The 16145-nt window shown below is 45.9% G+C and overlaps 1 protein-coding gene across 1 annotated transcript in view; it reads left to right on the top strand.

The window, feature by feature from the left end:
- The first annotated feature begins 298 nt into the window (after positions 1-298).
- The window catches only part of LOC104323902 (E3 ubiquitin-protein ligase rnf213-alpha-like), a 72117-nt gene continuing 56270 nt past the window's right edge, over positions 299-16145 (top strand). Inside the window, 19 exon segments of the mRNA XM_069808232.1 lie at positions 299-523; positions 1616-1736; positions 2840-2922; positions 3303-3399; positions 3863-3975; positions 5653-5716; positions 6315-6354; positions 6670-6738; positions 6850-7026; positions 7650-7710; positions 7712-7865; positions 8502-8743; positions 8745-8795; positions 12130-12335; positions 13216-13389; positions 13937-14135; positions 15019-15083; positions 16030-16091; positions 16094-16128. Of these exon segments, the coding sequence (XP_069664333.1) occupies positions 1631-1736; positions 2840-2922; positions 3303-3399; positions 3863-3975; positions 5653-5716; positions 6315-6354; positions 6670-6738; positions 6850-7026; positions 7650-7710; positions 7712-7865; positions 8502-8743; positions 8745-8795; positions 12130-12335; positions 13216-13389; positions 13937-14135; positions 15019-15083; positions 16030-16091; positions 16094-16128 (1998 nt within the window). The 5' untranslated portion in view covers positions 299-523; positions 1616-1630.

Here is a 16145-nt window from a genome sequence, read left to right as displayed (position 1 = left end):
ACAAAGGTATTTGCAGAGCTGAGATACCCTGAGGATCCCTGGGGCACAGAGGGATAGGCGTGTGGGCGGGGGAATATCTGTGGGGTAAGGAGCCCTGGGGCCACGGGAGGATCTGTGGGACAGAGACACCAGCAGGATCACTGGGGAATCCAGGGGAATGTGGGAGGGGGGTGAGAGCCGTGGGGCTGATGCACCCCAGGACCTCTGGGGCAGGGGGAGACCTGTGGGGCTGAGGCACCGCCACATGACATCTGTGCCGGGGAAGCGCAGGGCTGCCCCACGGCATGGCAGGGCGACCACACACCCCGGCAGGGCCACTGCAGGCCCTACCTTTTGTTCTTGCTGGAGTATTTCCTCCTCCACCCTGTGATGGGAAACAAACAGCGCTCCGTTGCCTCTTGACCCTTTGCTTTCACTTTCCACCGATTTCCAAGAAATAGCAGCCAGCAGACCCAGGCAGCTATAAGAGGCAGAGACAGCCCAGCCCCGTGGGGAGATGCACCTGAGGTGGCCACAGCACAAGGTAGGGGCTGGGGCAGGGTCCTGTCCCGGGGGTTTTCTCAGGTCTTTGTGGACTTTAAACCCAAGGGAAGTGGGAAGCTCTGGGGGAATGTTTCTGTGGGTGCTTTCCCCCCGCAGAGTGTCCAGGGAGCCCTGTGTCTCTCCCACGCCTTGACCTACTCTCTCCCACACGGCTTGGCCGCAGGGCTCACCATGCAGAGCCTGAGCTGCCCCCGAGCTGCTGCCTCCAGCCTCCGGTCTGGCAGGCACCCAGTGGGGCAGAGGGAGCCTCACCGCCTGGGTGAGGGCAAGGGCAGACCGTCCCTGCCTCAGTCTCCCCTGTCCCAATTCATAACCACGCCAGAACAGGGCGCCCGGTCTCCGCGTGCACCTGAAGCAGGGACAGGAGGCTTTACAGGGCTGTTCGAAACATGCCGCTCTCACCCCTTCCTGCATTGCAGGAAAAATACTTGATGGGAAAGGGGAAAAATTAATTGTCTTTTGAATTGTCTTCTAATTTTGCTGTTTCAGAAGAAAAAAACATAACTGCAAGCACGGGTAAGGGATTGAGCACATTTTACTCTTTTAGAGACCAAGCTGCAGAGACAGTGGCAAGCAATGCACAGTATGGCTGAGAGCAGTATCGGGGAGGAGGAAGGGAAGGACACCAGAAAATGGGTGAAGCAGTGCACAGAGACTCCAGATCAGAAACTTCAGCTCTTTTTCTTTCGCTTTCACAAAGCAGAGCTGGACTGAGCTGAACTGCGTTTATGTGGAAAGTCCCAGTCCATAGAAGTTTCTCAAAATGTGCCCATGAAGTCACGTTGCCAGGCAAGGGTGTAAAAACCACCTGATTTTTCCACGCTCCTGAGCATTCTCAGAGGTGCTGGCAAACCCCTACATGGCTGGAAGAGGGGTTTGAAACCAGTGAGGTTGTAACCACTAAATGAGGTTCTCATCCTCATTGCATGGGGCAGGGGGGGAGAGAGGGGGAGGTAAAATGACCAGGCCTGGGCTTCTCAGGCTGGTGTTTGTTATCTTTTAAACTTTCCTTCAGACCTTTAGCTTTGAAGCTTCAAGTCTTGTTGCTGAAGTTTTCTCCTTGACTGCCCAGGTTTGAGCTGCTGCGATGGAGAGTGCAGAGAGCGACAGAGAGGGTGAAAGCAGAGAGAAACCTCATCCTGTGCCTCCACCTGTCCAGGAAGGCAGCAGCAACCTGCTACTTGAGAAAGGAGGTAACAGAAAATGTTGTAGGTGGAGGCAATGTAAACAGCCACCAACCCATATCCGGTGTCTCTAACCTAGCAACTTCCTCCTCTATAAAGTATGGGAAAGCCCAGTAAAACTAACTATAAAAGGGTACTTGCCTATTGAAGACTTCCAGCTCCTGTAAAGGAGTGTGAACTTTATCCTGTGTTTAAAATACCTGAACGTTATTTATAAGGAAATGTATATAAATGTGTATAAAGCTGATCTCCCATCAGTGCTACTGGAAAAAAAGGCTGCTTCACTTGGTAAAAGAAAAAAGAAGAAGATAGCAAACTGTCCAGTCTCCTTAGGCCCAAAGAAAAGCTGTCTGCAAGAAGCAGCATGTCACACTTGTGTGACAGCCAGTCTCTTACTTTCTACGCCAGGGATTTAATCAGGGAGTCTGCAGAACTAGAAGCAGAAGATGCTGCAACTTGCGCTAAAGGCTCTGTAATAACCTTTGTTCGCAGTGGGGGACAAACAACGGGGAGGAGCAGTGGGGGACAAACAATGGGGAGGAGCAGCGCTGATGTGCACATTTTTATGGTGCTGTCAGCAGGCTGGCTGGCTGGCTGAGCATTACATAGCAGGCACAATCTGCTCTTACCACAGGATTTTGACACAGGCAAGTTTGTTCCTGGGTGGTTTTCCTTGGAAGGGGCATAAAAATTGGCAGAATTTCAGCAGCAGGAATCAGAGCTTCCTGACTTCATAAAACTTGGTACAAGCCCTGCCCCAGATCAGTCCTTCTTGTCTTCTTTTCCATGTGCTTCTCTTTTATCCTTTTCAATGACATTTTCTTTTGCTGCACTATTGTTAACTTGTCTCTACAAAATCTAGCTAACTGGCTTGGATTAGATGTGCCAGCTTTTAGCTGGCTCATCTGAGTCCACCCACTAGGGCGGAAATCTGGGCTCTGTGACTGCTGGCCCAGCTCAGACTTTTCAGCAGATTCTAACTGGAAAAGGGGAGCATTTTAAAAGCAACTGATGCTCCTCCATCATTAGGAGCAAAGTAAGAAGGCTTAGCATCGTTGTAGCAGATATGGTGAAGATAGACACTGCTCAATATATGCATTTTCTTGCACCAGGAATGGAATCTGCAGCACCGAAAAGCAACAAGCAGCAATCTCTCTGCACAGAACATCTGACAGATACCGTGCTTGCATCCCAGGTATAAGCTCTAGGACTAAACATTGAGACAGGAACCCTGTTTCTCTAGGTCCAGGGTGGTCAAGTTACATGATTTCTGAGCATCACTTAGCCAGGATCTGGAGCTGCAGGCAATCCAGGGACCCATCCTGTAAGACCTGAGCTTCACCCTATTTGGTGTCCCACAGAGAAGCTGGCAAAATGAGTGGATGCTTGCAGGTTGTACAATACCTTAACCACAGCTGGCTGGAAAGGGGCTTATGGCAGGGAAGGGTAGCTGGGAATGACACAACCACATTCATTAGATCCTCAGAGCTGGAATTCACAGTCCTTCCCTCTGAAACCTGCTCCCCCATTATCTTGTCTGAAGAGTGTATCTTGATTTCTGAAATATTCCCGAAGGGAGGCTGTGATACCAGTTCATCTCTCGGATGGGTGAGAAGTGACCCCTCAACTGCATATAACAGCAGCTCCCCGGAGATACTGTCCACCGATTCAGGTACGTTGTAACTTGATGAGACAGAAATGGTTAGGAAAACCCAGGCAAAAGGAAGGTCAGTATTCCATCTTGAGGAGTAGAAGGGCGTTTCTACTCTCTCCTATATATTACCTTGCTGCTCCCCTCACTGCCTGTGTTGCAGCACCATTAATTCACTTCCTGACTCCCAAGAAGTCAGCGTGTGAGACAAAAGATGGGGCCAGCCCTGGGATTTGTCCTTTCGAGGGAACACCCCTAAAAAGTGGCTTGGTTGAGACCCCTCCTGGATGATCTTTGCTCTGCCCAGCTCTCTGACAAGTTAGTCTGCAGCTCCCTGCAGTCAGTGTCATGGACTGCAGGGCTTCCTATGTGCCTCTCTGCTGGCCAGCTGGTGGCTTTGGGTCGTAGAGGGGAGGGTGGGCACCAGTGATGGGATCAGGTGGAAACCTTGATCTCACTTGGTGCTCACCTCCAAATGCTGTAGAGGAAGAGAAACTCCAGGCGCACACGACAGGTGCAGAACTCTCAGGAGATCACTGTGCTGGACAGAAATCACCCCCGCAGTCCAGAGATGACACCTCTGCCAGAGCTAATGAGGTGAGAGTTTTTAATTGATTATCACTGATGTCAAATGAACATAGTCAGGCCAAAAAACTTGTGACAGACGTCACGCAGAGAGAAAATCAGGCTTTACTTAGGGCACTTTCCTATTATTGGTGATTGAAACCCTTAAACTGAGATATTTAATGATAAAGAAGAGATTTTCCTCTTCCTGTCTCACTCAAAAGGCCCCATTAAGAAGCCTGAGCATGGTCCTTGCTTGCTTTTCCAAGGTGGTGATCCCAATAGATGCTGTGCCCCAGCACTGGGCTCTGGGAATGTTTTTGGGGTGAAAGAAGCAGAAATAAAAGGGTGGCTCTGACAGAAACACAGAGCAGCTTGTAGTCTGAAGAGATCTCCATGTGGCTGTGTCCACCCAATATCCAGTTGTTTTATGTCTTCAGGATAGTTCTGGGAACTTTTTATTTGCCTTTGCCTTCTTTATCACCATCATCATGGCAAATGAAATCAGGTGTCTTGCTTATTTTTCTTCATCCATATAAAACAAACAAAGATGTAAAATTTGAGGTCTGCCCTATTTTTTTTGCCATGGAAGGAATCCATCATGAGAAAACAGTTTGGAGAAAGCCAATTTCTGCCAAAGGCCATTTGATTTTGTTCACATAAAAAGTAAAATCTTTGCTTGAAAGTTCAAGATTTCCCACTGAATTTGTCTTCCTTCTGCTGCTGATCAACCCCACTGCCAAACTATAAAAGTTCTGGTCTAACAGATTGTATTGATGTATTACAGTCTAGGAGCAGGGTAAAAATTCTGAGTGCAAGTATGCCTTCAAATTTCAGAACTTCTCGTGAACATTTGGGCATTACTGGATTGGGCTAAAATATCCTAAGAGCCTGGGATTTCTGTGCTACCAGTATTCCTGCTTTGAGACAAACAATATTACGCCCTACACTGTTTATGTCTTTTTTTTTTCCTGCTCCAGTACACGTTATGGCTGTGGCCAGGCCAGGAAATGCTTTGCTTTGACATGTTCTCAAATGCTGGAGTTTCTCCAAAAGCCCTTTGGCACTGATGGAGACCTGGGCTGATGCAGCACACAGCAGGGAAACTCTAATTATGGCCATTAGTACACATATTCTTCTCCTTTCTATGGCCCAGCAGTTCCACCCTGGGAGGAGACCCATACCCAACAAGACCCAGCATATCAACAGCAGTCTGCTTTGTCAGTGGAGAGGGAGCATTATTTGAGTGCTGGTCCCAGTCAAGTAGGGCTATCAGAAACCCAGGACCCCTAGCATTCAAGGAAGCCAGAACACCTTCTGAGTGGGAATCACACTGCAACTGTCAAAGAGCAAACTCAGTCATGGCTGAACTCCTTGGGGACCCCTGAGGGCAATGGATGAGGGCTGTGTTTTCCACCCCTACAGCATGTTGGATAGCATTGTTCTTTTGGGTGTGTGGGGTCACTAGCACACAGTTTGCAAGGTGACACCCTGAGTTCACTTGCAGTTATGCTGAGATGCAGCTCTGCTCTTTGCACTCATAATTTGCTGTGTGCAAAGCAAAAGCCATGAAAAGAAATATTGGAAGAAAGGCTGAATGGCTTCTTCCGCTCTGCACCCTCGCTGGCCCTGTGCCTCTTGTGTCATTTGGGCTTTTGGGTTTGAATCATTGCTGGGAGTCTCTTTAACTTTAAAACTTTATTTTCCAAGAAAAAGATCCTGGGTCACCAGAGAAAAGACGAACCAGTGGAGCAAAGAAACTGTAACAGAAGAGGTATTGACGAAGTGTATTTTAGCATTCCCATCTCTGCTCTAATGCAAATCTGTTGCTGACTACTGTGAAGAGCAGGCCTGAGTGTGCAGGGCCTGGCTGGGAGTCAAAGGCTCCTGGCAATGCCACATGTAAATTGTTTGAATGCCTAGAGGTACTTGGCTTGCTATCATGAACTGCCCATGGAGGAGAAAGACAATTGGTAAAAGAAGCCTCAAAGCTGATTGTTCAGCGTAATTGTACGTGTTGTCCTTCCACTCATTGCCCCCATCCATAACTCCACCAATGTGGGGTGTGCTAACTATTGTCCTCAGGCTGATTCCCTGCTACCACCCTCACCCCCAGCAGCACAGATTGCTCTATGACCCTATCCCCAGGAAAGCTGTACCAAGCATTGGTGGAGCTTGGCAAGATAGGTGGGAGGTCACACAACAAGTGGGCTGGATTTCTTGGTTCAAAGGCCCAGAGAACCATACCCAAGCTGTGAGTATTTTAACTTCAAGAGCTTCTCTCCCATTCCCAGTATGCAACTGTCTTCTAGTTTTTCTTGGCTTGGTGCATTTTCTGCTGATGTTAACCCAAGCATTCTCCTCACTTACAGATGACCATGAAAGCAAAGAAAACCTAGGACACAATAGCAGGTTTGTTGATGTGGAGATCTAAGCTGTGGGATTTCCCATCAGACCTCAAGGAGCTTGCTGGGAAAAGAGCTGTCTTTGGGGAGAGGTGTAGCTTTAGTACTGTAAGGCTACTCCACCCTTAAACTCCTTCCTCCACCAGCAGATGGAGATGGAGACAGGTAGAGGCCCTCCAGGACAGGAGTTGGTCTCTTTGTAATGATTCTTGGTCTACAGCATGCTGTCTGTATGGGAGTTATTCACATAGTGGCTTGATACTTCCATGTAGGCAGCTGGGACCACTCTAAATGCTTTATGGTAATCAGGATATTTGTACAGGACTGGAAGAAATGATACAGAAAATACTCATCTGCCAGGAGCTGCAGCCAGAGGCTGGGAGAAATGCATGTGAGTGTCTGAATGCTGCCCTGAAGTCCTGAGGTGGATCAGGTGAAAATAGCAAGAGTGGTGTAAGTGGGCTTGATGTCGACATTACAGTATTTCTTTCCCTTCCAATAGCTGCCTGGAGAATCCGTATCTGTCCAATGAAAGACTTTGAACAGAAGAAACAATGACCCTAGAGTTTGTTGCTGTAATGTCAAAAAATTCCAGGTTTTCTGAAGAGTCATCCAAGATCTGTGTTGCTTTGTACAAGCAACCTGGACAATACCAGGAATTTGCTGTTCTGAAAAAAAGGTAAAAATGATACCTAAATGTAGGTTGATATCACATTTTTGGAAAACATATAGCTCACCCCACATTTAGGTTTCCAGCCTGGGCTTCAGCTCCAGACAAAGACACCTAAACTTAGGACACTGTAGGAGTTACAGTGTTAAGTCTAACTTCTGTAGGTCCTGCGTCAGATCTGCATGGAGGTCTAAAACATTACGGAGCTTCTCAAATGTCACCAGATGCCTTGCATGAGAGAATATAGAATGAATAGAGTCACCTCAGTTCTGGTACAGTTGCAGCACTCAGCAGGAATATCTCTAGATATATTTCCCTTTCTATTGCAAGGCAGCTGCAACTTTGGCTAGAACCAGGGTCGTTCGCTAGAACCAGGGTTGTTCACTTCTTACCAGTTATTTTCATTTCTCTCCTGTCTGATTAACCTTCAAGCTCAGGTCAGAACATAAAGTATTTGTCTGCCATTATAAAGGCCAGAGGCATTTTGTTGAACTTTGCATTTTGAATGTGAGTGTTGGTTGCTCATTCTTGCTGCATTAACTGATCTGTACAGCTAAAGTCCATCTGGGGTTGAACCTGATGGAAGGTCCTTATGGTGTAGTAACTAATTAATCTTCTTTATTCTATTCTAGAAAAAACGTGATCATGGGCCATGCAATGATCCCCATTTCTGACCTACAGAGAGGACCAATTTTTTTATAAATATGCTATCCTTAACAATGTGCTCTCAACTGACTGTGACATGAGATTATGTGATTTAGAGCACATTTATGGAATGGACTCCAAGAATAAAGAGAATCAATTACATCGAGTCATAAACATTCCCAAGGAAGAGATCAAAGCAGATGGTAAGTGTTGTACTTTCTTCAAAGGTAGGACTGGGGTGAAGTATGACCAATAAATCCTTGCACGCAGCAGACAAATATAAACTCTCCCTTGTTTTGCTTCACAGTGGGGCACCACCTGCTTCCTACAACAGAAGCATTGTTATGTGGGGATTTTTGCACATAGTCTTATGGGGTGTTTTTTTAACACAAAAAAAATTCTTCATATAACACAGATGGCAAGTGTTATATATCACAAAGGAGAGTGTATAATGAAGCCTTGAATCACCTTTGCATCTACCATCAGGCTTTCACTTGCCATTCCAGAAAGGCGCAGGTGAGCTGGTGGTCCAGTGTCGGATCAGCCACCCTGTATAGATGTTTTGAATATGCCAGGATGACTCAAAAAGTAGTAGACACCTATTATTGGGGCAATTGAATCAGCCATGGGCTATGCATACCAGGCCCATCTAAAGTGCAGGTGAGATATCTAGGGCTGAATTTAAATATGCATGGTGAGTTTTGTGCGTTAGTGGCTCAGTTATGGCTCAGCTGGGCTTGACACTCATATAAAGCAATTGGTCTCATTAGCTCAGGGCCAGTTTAAGACTCATCCTTTAAAGTTTAAAGGTTCATTCACAAACACTGATTCCTCCCCAGGAACATGGACCATCTTTGAAAACATGAAGTGCTATTTTCATGGAAAAAAAACCCAAACCATCAAATACTTTTCTTCCTTCAATCCATGGTCTTCAACAATGCCCCAAAACTCAGTCAACTGTAGTATCATAGAACACCTTGCAGATGAATTTCTCCGGCCCATCAGGCTCCAGAATGGCTTTAAGAATATAGAAAGGAAACTGAAGATCTACACAGAGACCTTCAAAATCTATCTATCTTGAGGATGCTGCAAAAGGTGAACCCTATTCTCCAGCTGATCTTACTGAGCAAGTGGTAAGTATACACCAAGCCAAAGTAGCAAGCAGCTCCCAGGTAGGCAGACCCCTGAAGAGAAATTTCTGCAGCTACCCCTAATTCCATGTAGGTTTCTGAACCACAGCCAGAGAACATCAAAAGGCTGGACCTTATATTCATTGCTTTTTCCAATTTCTGAGTTGGACCCAAAGCCTGATGAGGTCAAAGGAGGTCTTCTGTTGGAATCAGAGCCAAATGGTGTCATTTGCAGAACTAGCTTTGAGGGTGGGTCATGGAAAGACTACCTTGTTTTTGAGAATCCTGTGTGGAAAAAAAGAACTTCATATGCAGTTTCTGGCTTCAAAGCCTCATTTCAAAGTTTAAAATTAGATTCCCCTTTGACTTATTTCTCAGGGGTATGAACCAAAGGTAGGGTGCAGTTTAAGGTTGCAGACACCTAAAGTAAAACTAGCATACTGAAAAATAACTAGGTGCATACACGCTGAATGTCTTAGCTCCTGTTGTAGGTGCTGAGAAGTAGTCAACAGAGTCACTGAAGGATTGGAGAGTCAACCATTCAGTAGGCACTGATGTTTAGTCAGAGGAACAGTTTACCAGTCCTTATCAACTGCAATGATGGATCCTCTCTGGGCTGAAATTGCTTCTTTCAGGTGTTTACTCGCCTGAGCTGAGTACTACTTTCAGTGTGAACAGGTCCTCCTGAGCAAGCCCCCCCTCCCCAGCTCCCTTTATTACCAGCAGAGATCCATCTGCAAGCAGTAAAGGGGAGGATGTTTGTCTTATCCTAAGGTGGACAGGTGGAATTTTGCCCTGGACACATCCATCTCTTGCCATGGATTGAGCAGGATTCCTGGAAGAAAAGTCGAAGTCAGTATTTTCACTGTTCATGGAAGTGAATCCCTGTCCTGTAAATGCAATAACAAGGCAAAATCTCCATGGCTAAAGGAGACGTCTGATGTCCACTCCCATCCCAGCCTGACTTCTCTCTGAGATGGTACTAGGTCTGGCTGGGATGGAGTTAACTTTCTTCATAGCATATGGTGCTGTGTCTTGCATTTGTGGCTAAAACAGTGTTGATAACAAATGAATGTTTTGGCTATTGCTGAACAGCGCTTGTGCAGCATCAAGGCTTCCTCTCTCCCCTGGCTCCCCACAGTGAGTATTCTGGTGGTGGACAAGAGTTTGGGAGGGGACATAGCCAAGACAGCTGACCCAGATTGACCAAAGGGATATTCCATACCATATGATGTTGTCCACAGCAATAATAGCTCTGAGAAATGAGGAGGAATCAGGGATGTTCACAGTTATGGCATTTGTCTTCCCAAGCAACTGTTACGCGTGCTGAGGCCCTGCCACCCAAAAAGGGGCTGGACATCTGCCTGCCAATGAGAAGTAGTGTATGAATTCTTCTTTTTGCTTTGTTTATATGCACAGCTTTTGCTTTCCCTGTTTAACTGTCTTTATCTCAGTTCATGAGTCTTCTCACCTTCCTTCTGTTTTCATCCTGGTCCACAGGAGAAGAGATTAAGTGAGAAGCCTGGTGGGTGTTTGGCTGTTGGCTGGGCTCAACCCACCAATGCTGTTTAATGAAAGCCCTGTTTGAACTGAGGTGCCACATCCACCTGGCATAGTCTGGGGCTTGCCTCAGAGGGAGTCAGCAGGGTATATCCAGAAGAGGACTGGGTACCTAGGTTACAAACATCTAGGTGGGGATGTTGTCTTACATTGTGGATGTATCCTAATAGGTCACACATAGTGGAAAGCCTAAAATATACCTGGGCTACACAGGATGCAGAGCAATGCCTTGTAATTCATCTGTAGGGAAATCCCAATGAGAGGAGTTGAGTGACAGGTGCTGCATCTCTGTTTAGGTGAAAGTTGTTTAAGTGCCCTTTGGGTTTCTCAGTCATGGAGTCATACTCCTATACTATCGGGTCACAAGTGGTGTTCCCCAGGGCTCAGTATTGGGGCCAGTTCTGTTTAATATCTTTATCAATTATCTGGATGAGGGGATCGAGTGCACCCTCAGCAAGTTTGCAGATGACACCAAGTTGGGAGGCAGGGTTGATCTGCTCGAGGGTAGGAAGGCTCTACAGAGGGATCTGGACAGGCTGGATCCATGGGCCGAGGCCAATTGTATGAGGTTCAACAAGGCCAAGTGCCGGGTCCTGCACTTCGGTCATAACAACCCCATGCAGCGCTACAGGCTTGGGGAAGAGTGGCTGGAAAGCTGCCCAGCGGAAAAGGACCTGGGGGTGTTGTTTGACAGCCGGCTGAATATGAGCCAGCAGTGTACCCAGGTGGCCAAGAAGGCCAACAGCATCCTGGTCTGCATCAGAGATAGTGTGGCCAGCAGGAGCAGGGAAGTGATTGTCCCCCTGTACTTGGCACTGGTGAGGCCGCACCTCGAGTACTGTGTTCAGTTTTGGGCCCCTCACTACAGGAAAGACATTGAGGTGCTGAAACGTGTCCAGAGAAGGGCAACGAAGCTGGTGAAGGGTCTAGAGCACAAGTCTTATGAGGAGTGGCTGAGGGAACTGGGGTTGTTTAGTCTGGAGAAGAGGAGGGTGAGGGGAGACCTTATCGCTCTCTACAACTACCTGAAAGGAGGTTGTAGTGAGGTGGGTGCTGGTCTCTTCTGTCAGGTGGCTGGAGATAGGACAAGAGGAAATGGCCTCAAGTTGTGGCAGGGGAGGTTTAGGTTGGATATTAGGAAAAATTTCTTTACTGAAAGGGTTGTCAATCATTGGAACAGGCTGCCCGGGGGTTGAGTCACCATCCCTGGAGGTATTAAAAAAGCGCTTAGACAAAGTACTCCAGAACATGGTTTAGTGGGCATGGATAATGATTGGACTTGATGATCTTGAAGGTCTTTTCCAACCTAAATGATGCTATGATTCTATGATTCTACTAAGCTAGGCCTCTGAGAGAATATCTCCACTATTCCTTTTGATTCTCTTTGATTTCCCAGCTCAGCTGGGAGACTGAAGATCTGTTTACCTATACTTCATCTGTGGTAGGGCTTGAGCATCCTAGAATGGGTGGCCAGTAGGCTTCTGCTGCCGACATGGCTTCAGCACATAAGAACTACTTGGTAAACTTGTGACAGCAAGGAAAACATTCTCCCTGTGGTAGTGCCAGGGTAATGTGACACAATGGAAGCTAAGAAATTTGTTAGCTGTTACAAAGACAGGAACCTGTCTTTAGGTAAGTGGTCTAACTGCAAGTCTTTTGCCTCCAAATAATGATTCTTAGCAACTTCCATCCTCCTTCCTGAACCCTTCCCAGCTCCTCAAGTAAAATTGTCTTGTCTAGCTTGGTGAAACTCACCTTCCTTATTCTCATTGTCCAGTTGCACAATAACATGATAAAGTTCATGGACAAGATTGTTGGATACCTGGAAGAAGAGGAGCATAAAGATGATGGGCTGCTTTTTGCCTTACACACCTCATTTTGTTATAACATCCCACTAAGCAAAGAGTTAATAATCAAGGCTGAAAAACTCTTCCAGGACATTGGCCCGTTTCAAGGCAAATTCAAGCATCTGAGAGGAAAGAGGTAATTTAAAATGTCCTCCTACTTTCTTGAGTTATAGATCCTTCTATAGTCATTCAGTTCATTGGGCCATTTTCTCTATGGAGCAATTATATGAAGACAGAGGTAGAATATGATCCCCCAACACTTTTCCCCCTTCACTTCAATGCTTCCTAGCTATATTTCTGCCACTGGCTGCATAACCTGTGCAGCCTGTCCCTTCTGACAGGTCTCCAATGGAAGGAGAGCCACGGATCTTATTTTTGGCAGGGACTGGCTTGAGATTCAGACCCTTACATTTATGCACATCTGTAGGTGTCTGGGCTTCTGTTATAATCTTTGGAGATCCAAGACTCAGCTGGGCATCAGTGTCATTTTAGATGTCATGTGCTATCTCACCAAGCCTCCTGCTGACAATTTGAAAGGATCAGTATCTCCCAGAAGTTCTGGTTCATATCTGAAAACCCTGCAGGTCTGTCTTGGATGTCCCAGACATCTCAAAGAGAATTAGACACTTTTGTGTAGACCGCTGAATTGAGCCCTATATAAATGGATATATTAGAACACCAAGTCAGATTACTGTATTCTCTTATGCTGTTTTGATATAACCTATAGCATTTGTGTTATTTTTCTTTTGATTTTCCTTTGCTACATAAAACTTATGGAGGGAGACTGTTTGGGGAAAGCTGGGGTGGCATTCATTTGTTGTACATGAATGTCTGCTGATAAGGTCTCTAGAACCAAGCTCTCCCTCTCTCTCACACACCTTCATGCAGCTACATGTTGGCAAGATGAATGTCATTGTGTTGAAGGGAAAGCACACAGCTCCCACTGCCATCCTAGGAGGTGGTTATGGGAGCTCTGAGCACTAAAGGAGATTTTTAGTGGTTCTCTTTCTTTTCAGCAATTACATTTCCGCTGTGAAGGAAATTTGCTTAAGTAATAAAGGCAACACCTTGTGTATTTGGCTGATTCCATTGCTGTATGCAATCACAGAGAAGATGGAGGACCCCTTTTTTCCACAAACCATTCACTTACAACACATGTCGCAGCTAAGAAATGATGAAGAGAAGCAGAGGTAGGTTTGAAAGGGAGAGAGCATTCAAGGCTGGGTCAGGGAAATAAGCAGTTGCACTGTTAGAATAATTTTTCATTGCTTTTGCTTGTGGACTTCCAACCGCCAGAAACTTTGTGTTTCTTCCCTGGGATGCAAGCCATTGCCTTTCTCATTACATCCTACTCCTGCCCTGGGCTCTACCTAGGAGAAAAGGAGGATGTTTGAAGGTGAGCTGGAGGAAGGGGAAGACTGAGCTAAGAACTGTGCAGCCACATTCAGACAGCCTGTTAGGAGTGGCCTTAGGGAGACAACTACCCCTAGATCCTCATTTGGGTGTTGTTTCACAGGGAGAAAGGTGGACTCACTCCAAAATATCCTGTCTGCAGACAAACTGGACAGGGAGCAAAGGCACATATATGCACTCACACAAGATGGTGTCCCCTGGACTGAAAGTCTCAAACAGAGAATTTCTTCTTTAAAAGCCTCAAAAAAAAAAAAAAAAAAAGAAGCCACAAAGTGCCTCCTGATGCTTCAAAGTGCATCTGCTGTTGATGGTCTATTTTTATAGGAAAATCCTGGCAATGATAAAGATTCACAAGTCATTCATTGAAAGCTGCTCTCCACTGGCAAAGACAGTCTTGGAGATGTTGTCACTGAAGAATTTCACCAAGGGCTCCATGCTGCAAATCAAGCTTCCACCTCAGCTCCTCCTGGATACTGTGTACCAACGCATTGTTAATGTCGTCTGTAAACCATCCCAAGTGCATGTAAGGCAATCAGACAATACACACAGCAATAGATCAACTTCTTGTTAGTGTTTCTTTCCTAGCTTATGGAAAGTTGTGCAACTTTGTACAGGTGAGCCAGAAAGTCTCCCTGGCTCCTGAAGAAATTTTCAACAAATCCAAAGGGGTTGAAACATAGGAACCTGGAGTGAGAGTTCAATACCCATATTTTGAGAGAACTGGCAAAAAAGAAAGGGCAAGGGGATCTCACTGGTTTTTGCCTTCATTGAAAAATGACTAGCAAATGCTGTATCAAGTGAATTTTAATCAGAATCTTTAAGCAATTTTTATATCCTGTCTCCAAAAGCAGTACCCAAAATGAACACTGTGGGGATCAAGCAATTGGAACTTTGTTTAAAGATGGAAAGGATGAAAGAAGGAAGTTAAAGTTCTAACTTGCATTTGGGGGGGTGATTATTTTTAAATTTAAATTGGACTTGTTTGTGGGAACCTACTTTCTATCATTCTCACTTATGTTTCAACTAGACTGTTGTAATATTCTCTGAGGCCCTGGAGAGGAATTCCACTTAAAATCTAATTCTTGGTGCTTTTTATAGGGTTTACCCCCAACACACTCTGATTTGTACTTGAAAAAAATCTGAGCTAAGCCCTCCCACACCATCCTCTGAACTCCAGACATCTTGGATACAGCTGGCTTCTGTGGGATTTGAAGTGATTGTTATAGTAGGAGCTAGATCTGCCTTTCCATCTGGAAGCACTGGGTTGTTTTTTTTAATCAAACATCGGCAGAAAAAAATTCTCTGAAGGTTTCATACTTACCAGTTTTCATAGGAGACTGCCTCAGCTCTAGGAATGGATGTGTTTTCACAGTTGTTTTCAGTGTATTTTTTAACCCTCTCTTCAGGAAATAGATTTGAATGGAGTTTTGGACAACATTGCTGAAAGGATGGCATTCTGGTTCAAGGACTTGTAAGTGCTAACCTTTTGAGTGGAGTTATACTAGGACAGCTCTGTGGAGGAGGTGGGAAGGAATGGCTAGACTTGTGGTTGAGCAGAACAAGGGAGGTTGTAGTAATTTTCTTTGTTAGTTCTATGTATGTATGTATGTATGTACATATGAGACCCCACCTGGAGTCCTGCGTTCAGCTGTTGGGCCCCCAACATAAAGACATAGACGTGTTGGAGCGAGTCCAGAGGAGGGCCATGAAGATGATCAGAGGGCTGGAGCACCTCTCCTATGAAGACAGGCTGAGAGAGTTGGGGTTGTTCAGCCTGGAGAAGAGAAGGCTCCAGGGAGACCTTATGGCAGCCTTCCAGTACCTAAAGGGGGCCTACAAGAAAGCTGGAGAGGGACTTTTTACAAGGGCATGTAGTGGTAGAACAAGGGGTAATGGCTTTAAACTGAAAGACGGTAGATTTAGACTAGATGTAAGGAAGAAATTCTTTACTGTGAAGGTGGTGAGACACTGGAACAGATTGCCCAGAGAGGCTGTGGATGCCCCATCCCTGGCAGTGTTCAAGGCCAAGTTGGATGGGGCTTTGAGCAACCTGGTCTAGTGGAAGGTGTCGCTGCCCATGACAGGGGTGTTGGAACTAGATGATTTTTAATGTCCCTTCCAACCCAAACCATTCTATGATTCTATGCCATAATCTTTTAAACCCCTGTGGGGCTGAGGAGTATCATGTGGGAAGAAGGTCCACAGGGGAATCTGTCCTGTCAGACAGTGTATATCCATCTCCTGTTGTGGGATTCAGCTCCAAATTCAGACACATAAGTGGCTCTGGTTGGCTGAGATTGCATAGTATTGTCCAGCAAATGAAGGACACTTAAGCTCAAGGTTGTGTTGACTGTTTTTTAAATGCTAGTGTGTTAGAATTAGCACAAGAGGTGTACAGTGTTTTTCTGTGTCCACAGGTGCTTGCCAGGGGGTACAGAGCAGCTGATGAAGCCCGCAAATAAGGAGGATATCATGCCATGTGTGCTGCAAAATCAGATGTGTTGCAAGTAGATCAGGTAAAAACAACACCTGT

Source organism: Haliaeetus albicilla, chromosome 20, assembly GCF_947461875.1.
Source record: "Haliaeetus albicilla chromosome 20, bHalAlb1.1, whole genome shotgun sequence".
NCBI lineage: Eukaryota > Metazoa > Chordata > Aves > Accipitriformes > Accipitridae > Haliaeetus > Haliaeetus albicilla.
This window is presented reverse-complemented; position numbering and strand designations above follow the sequence as displayed.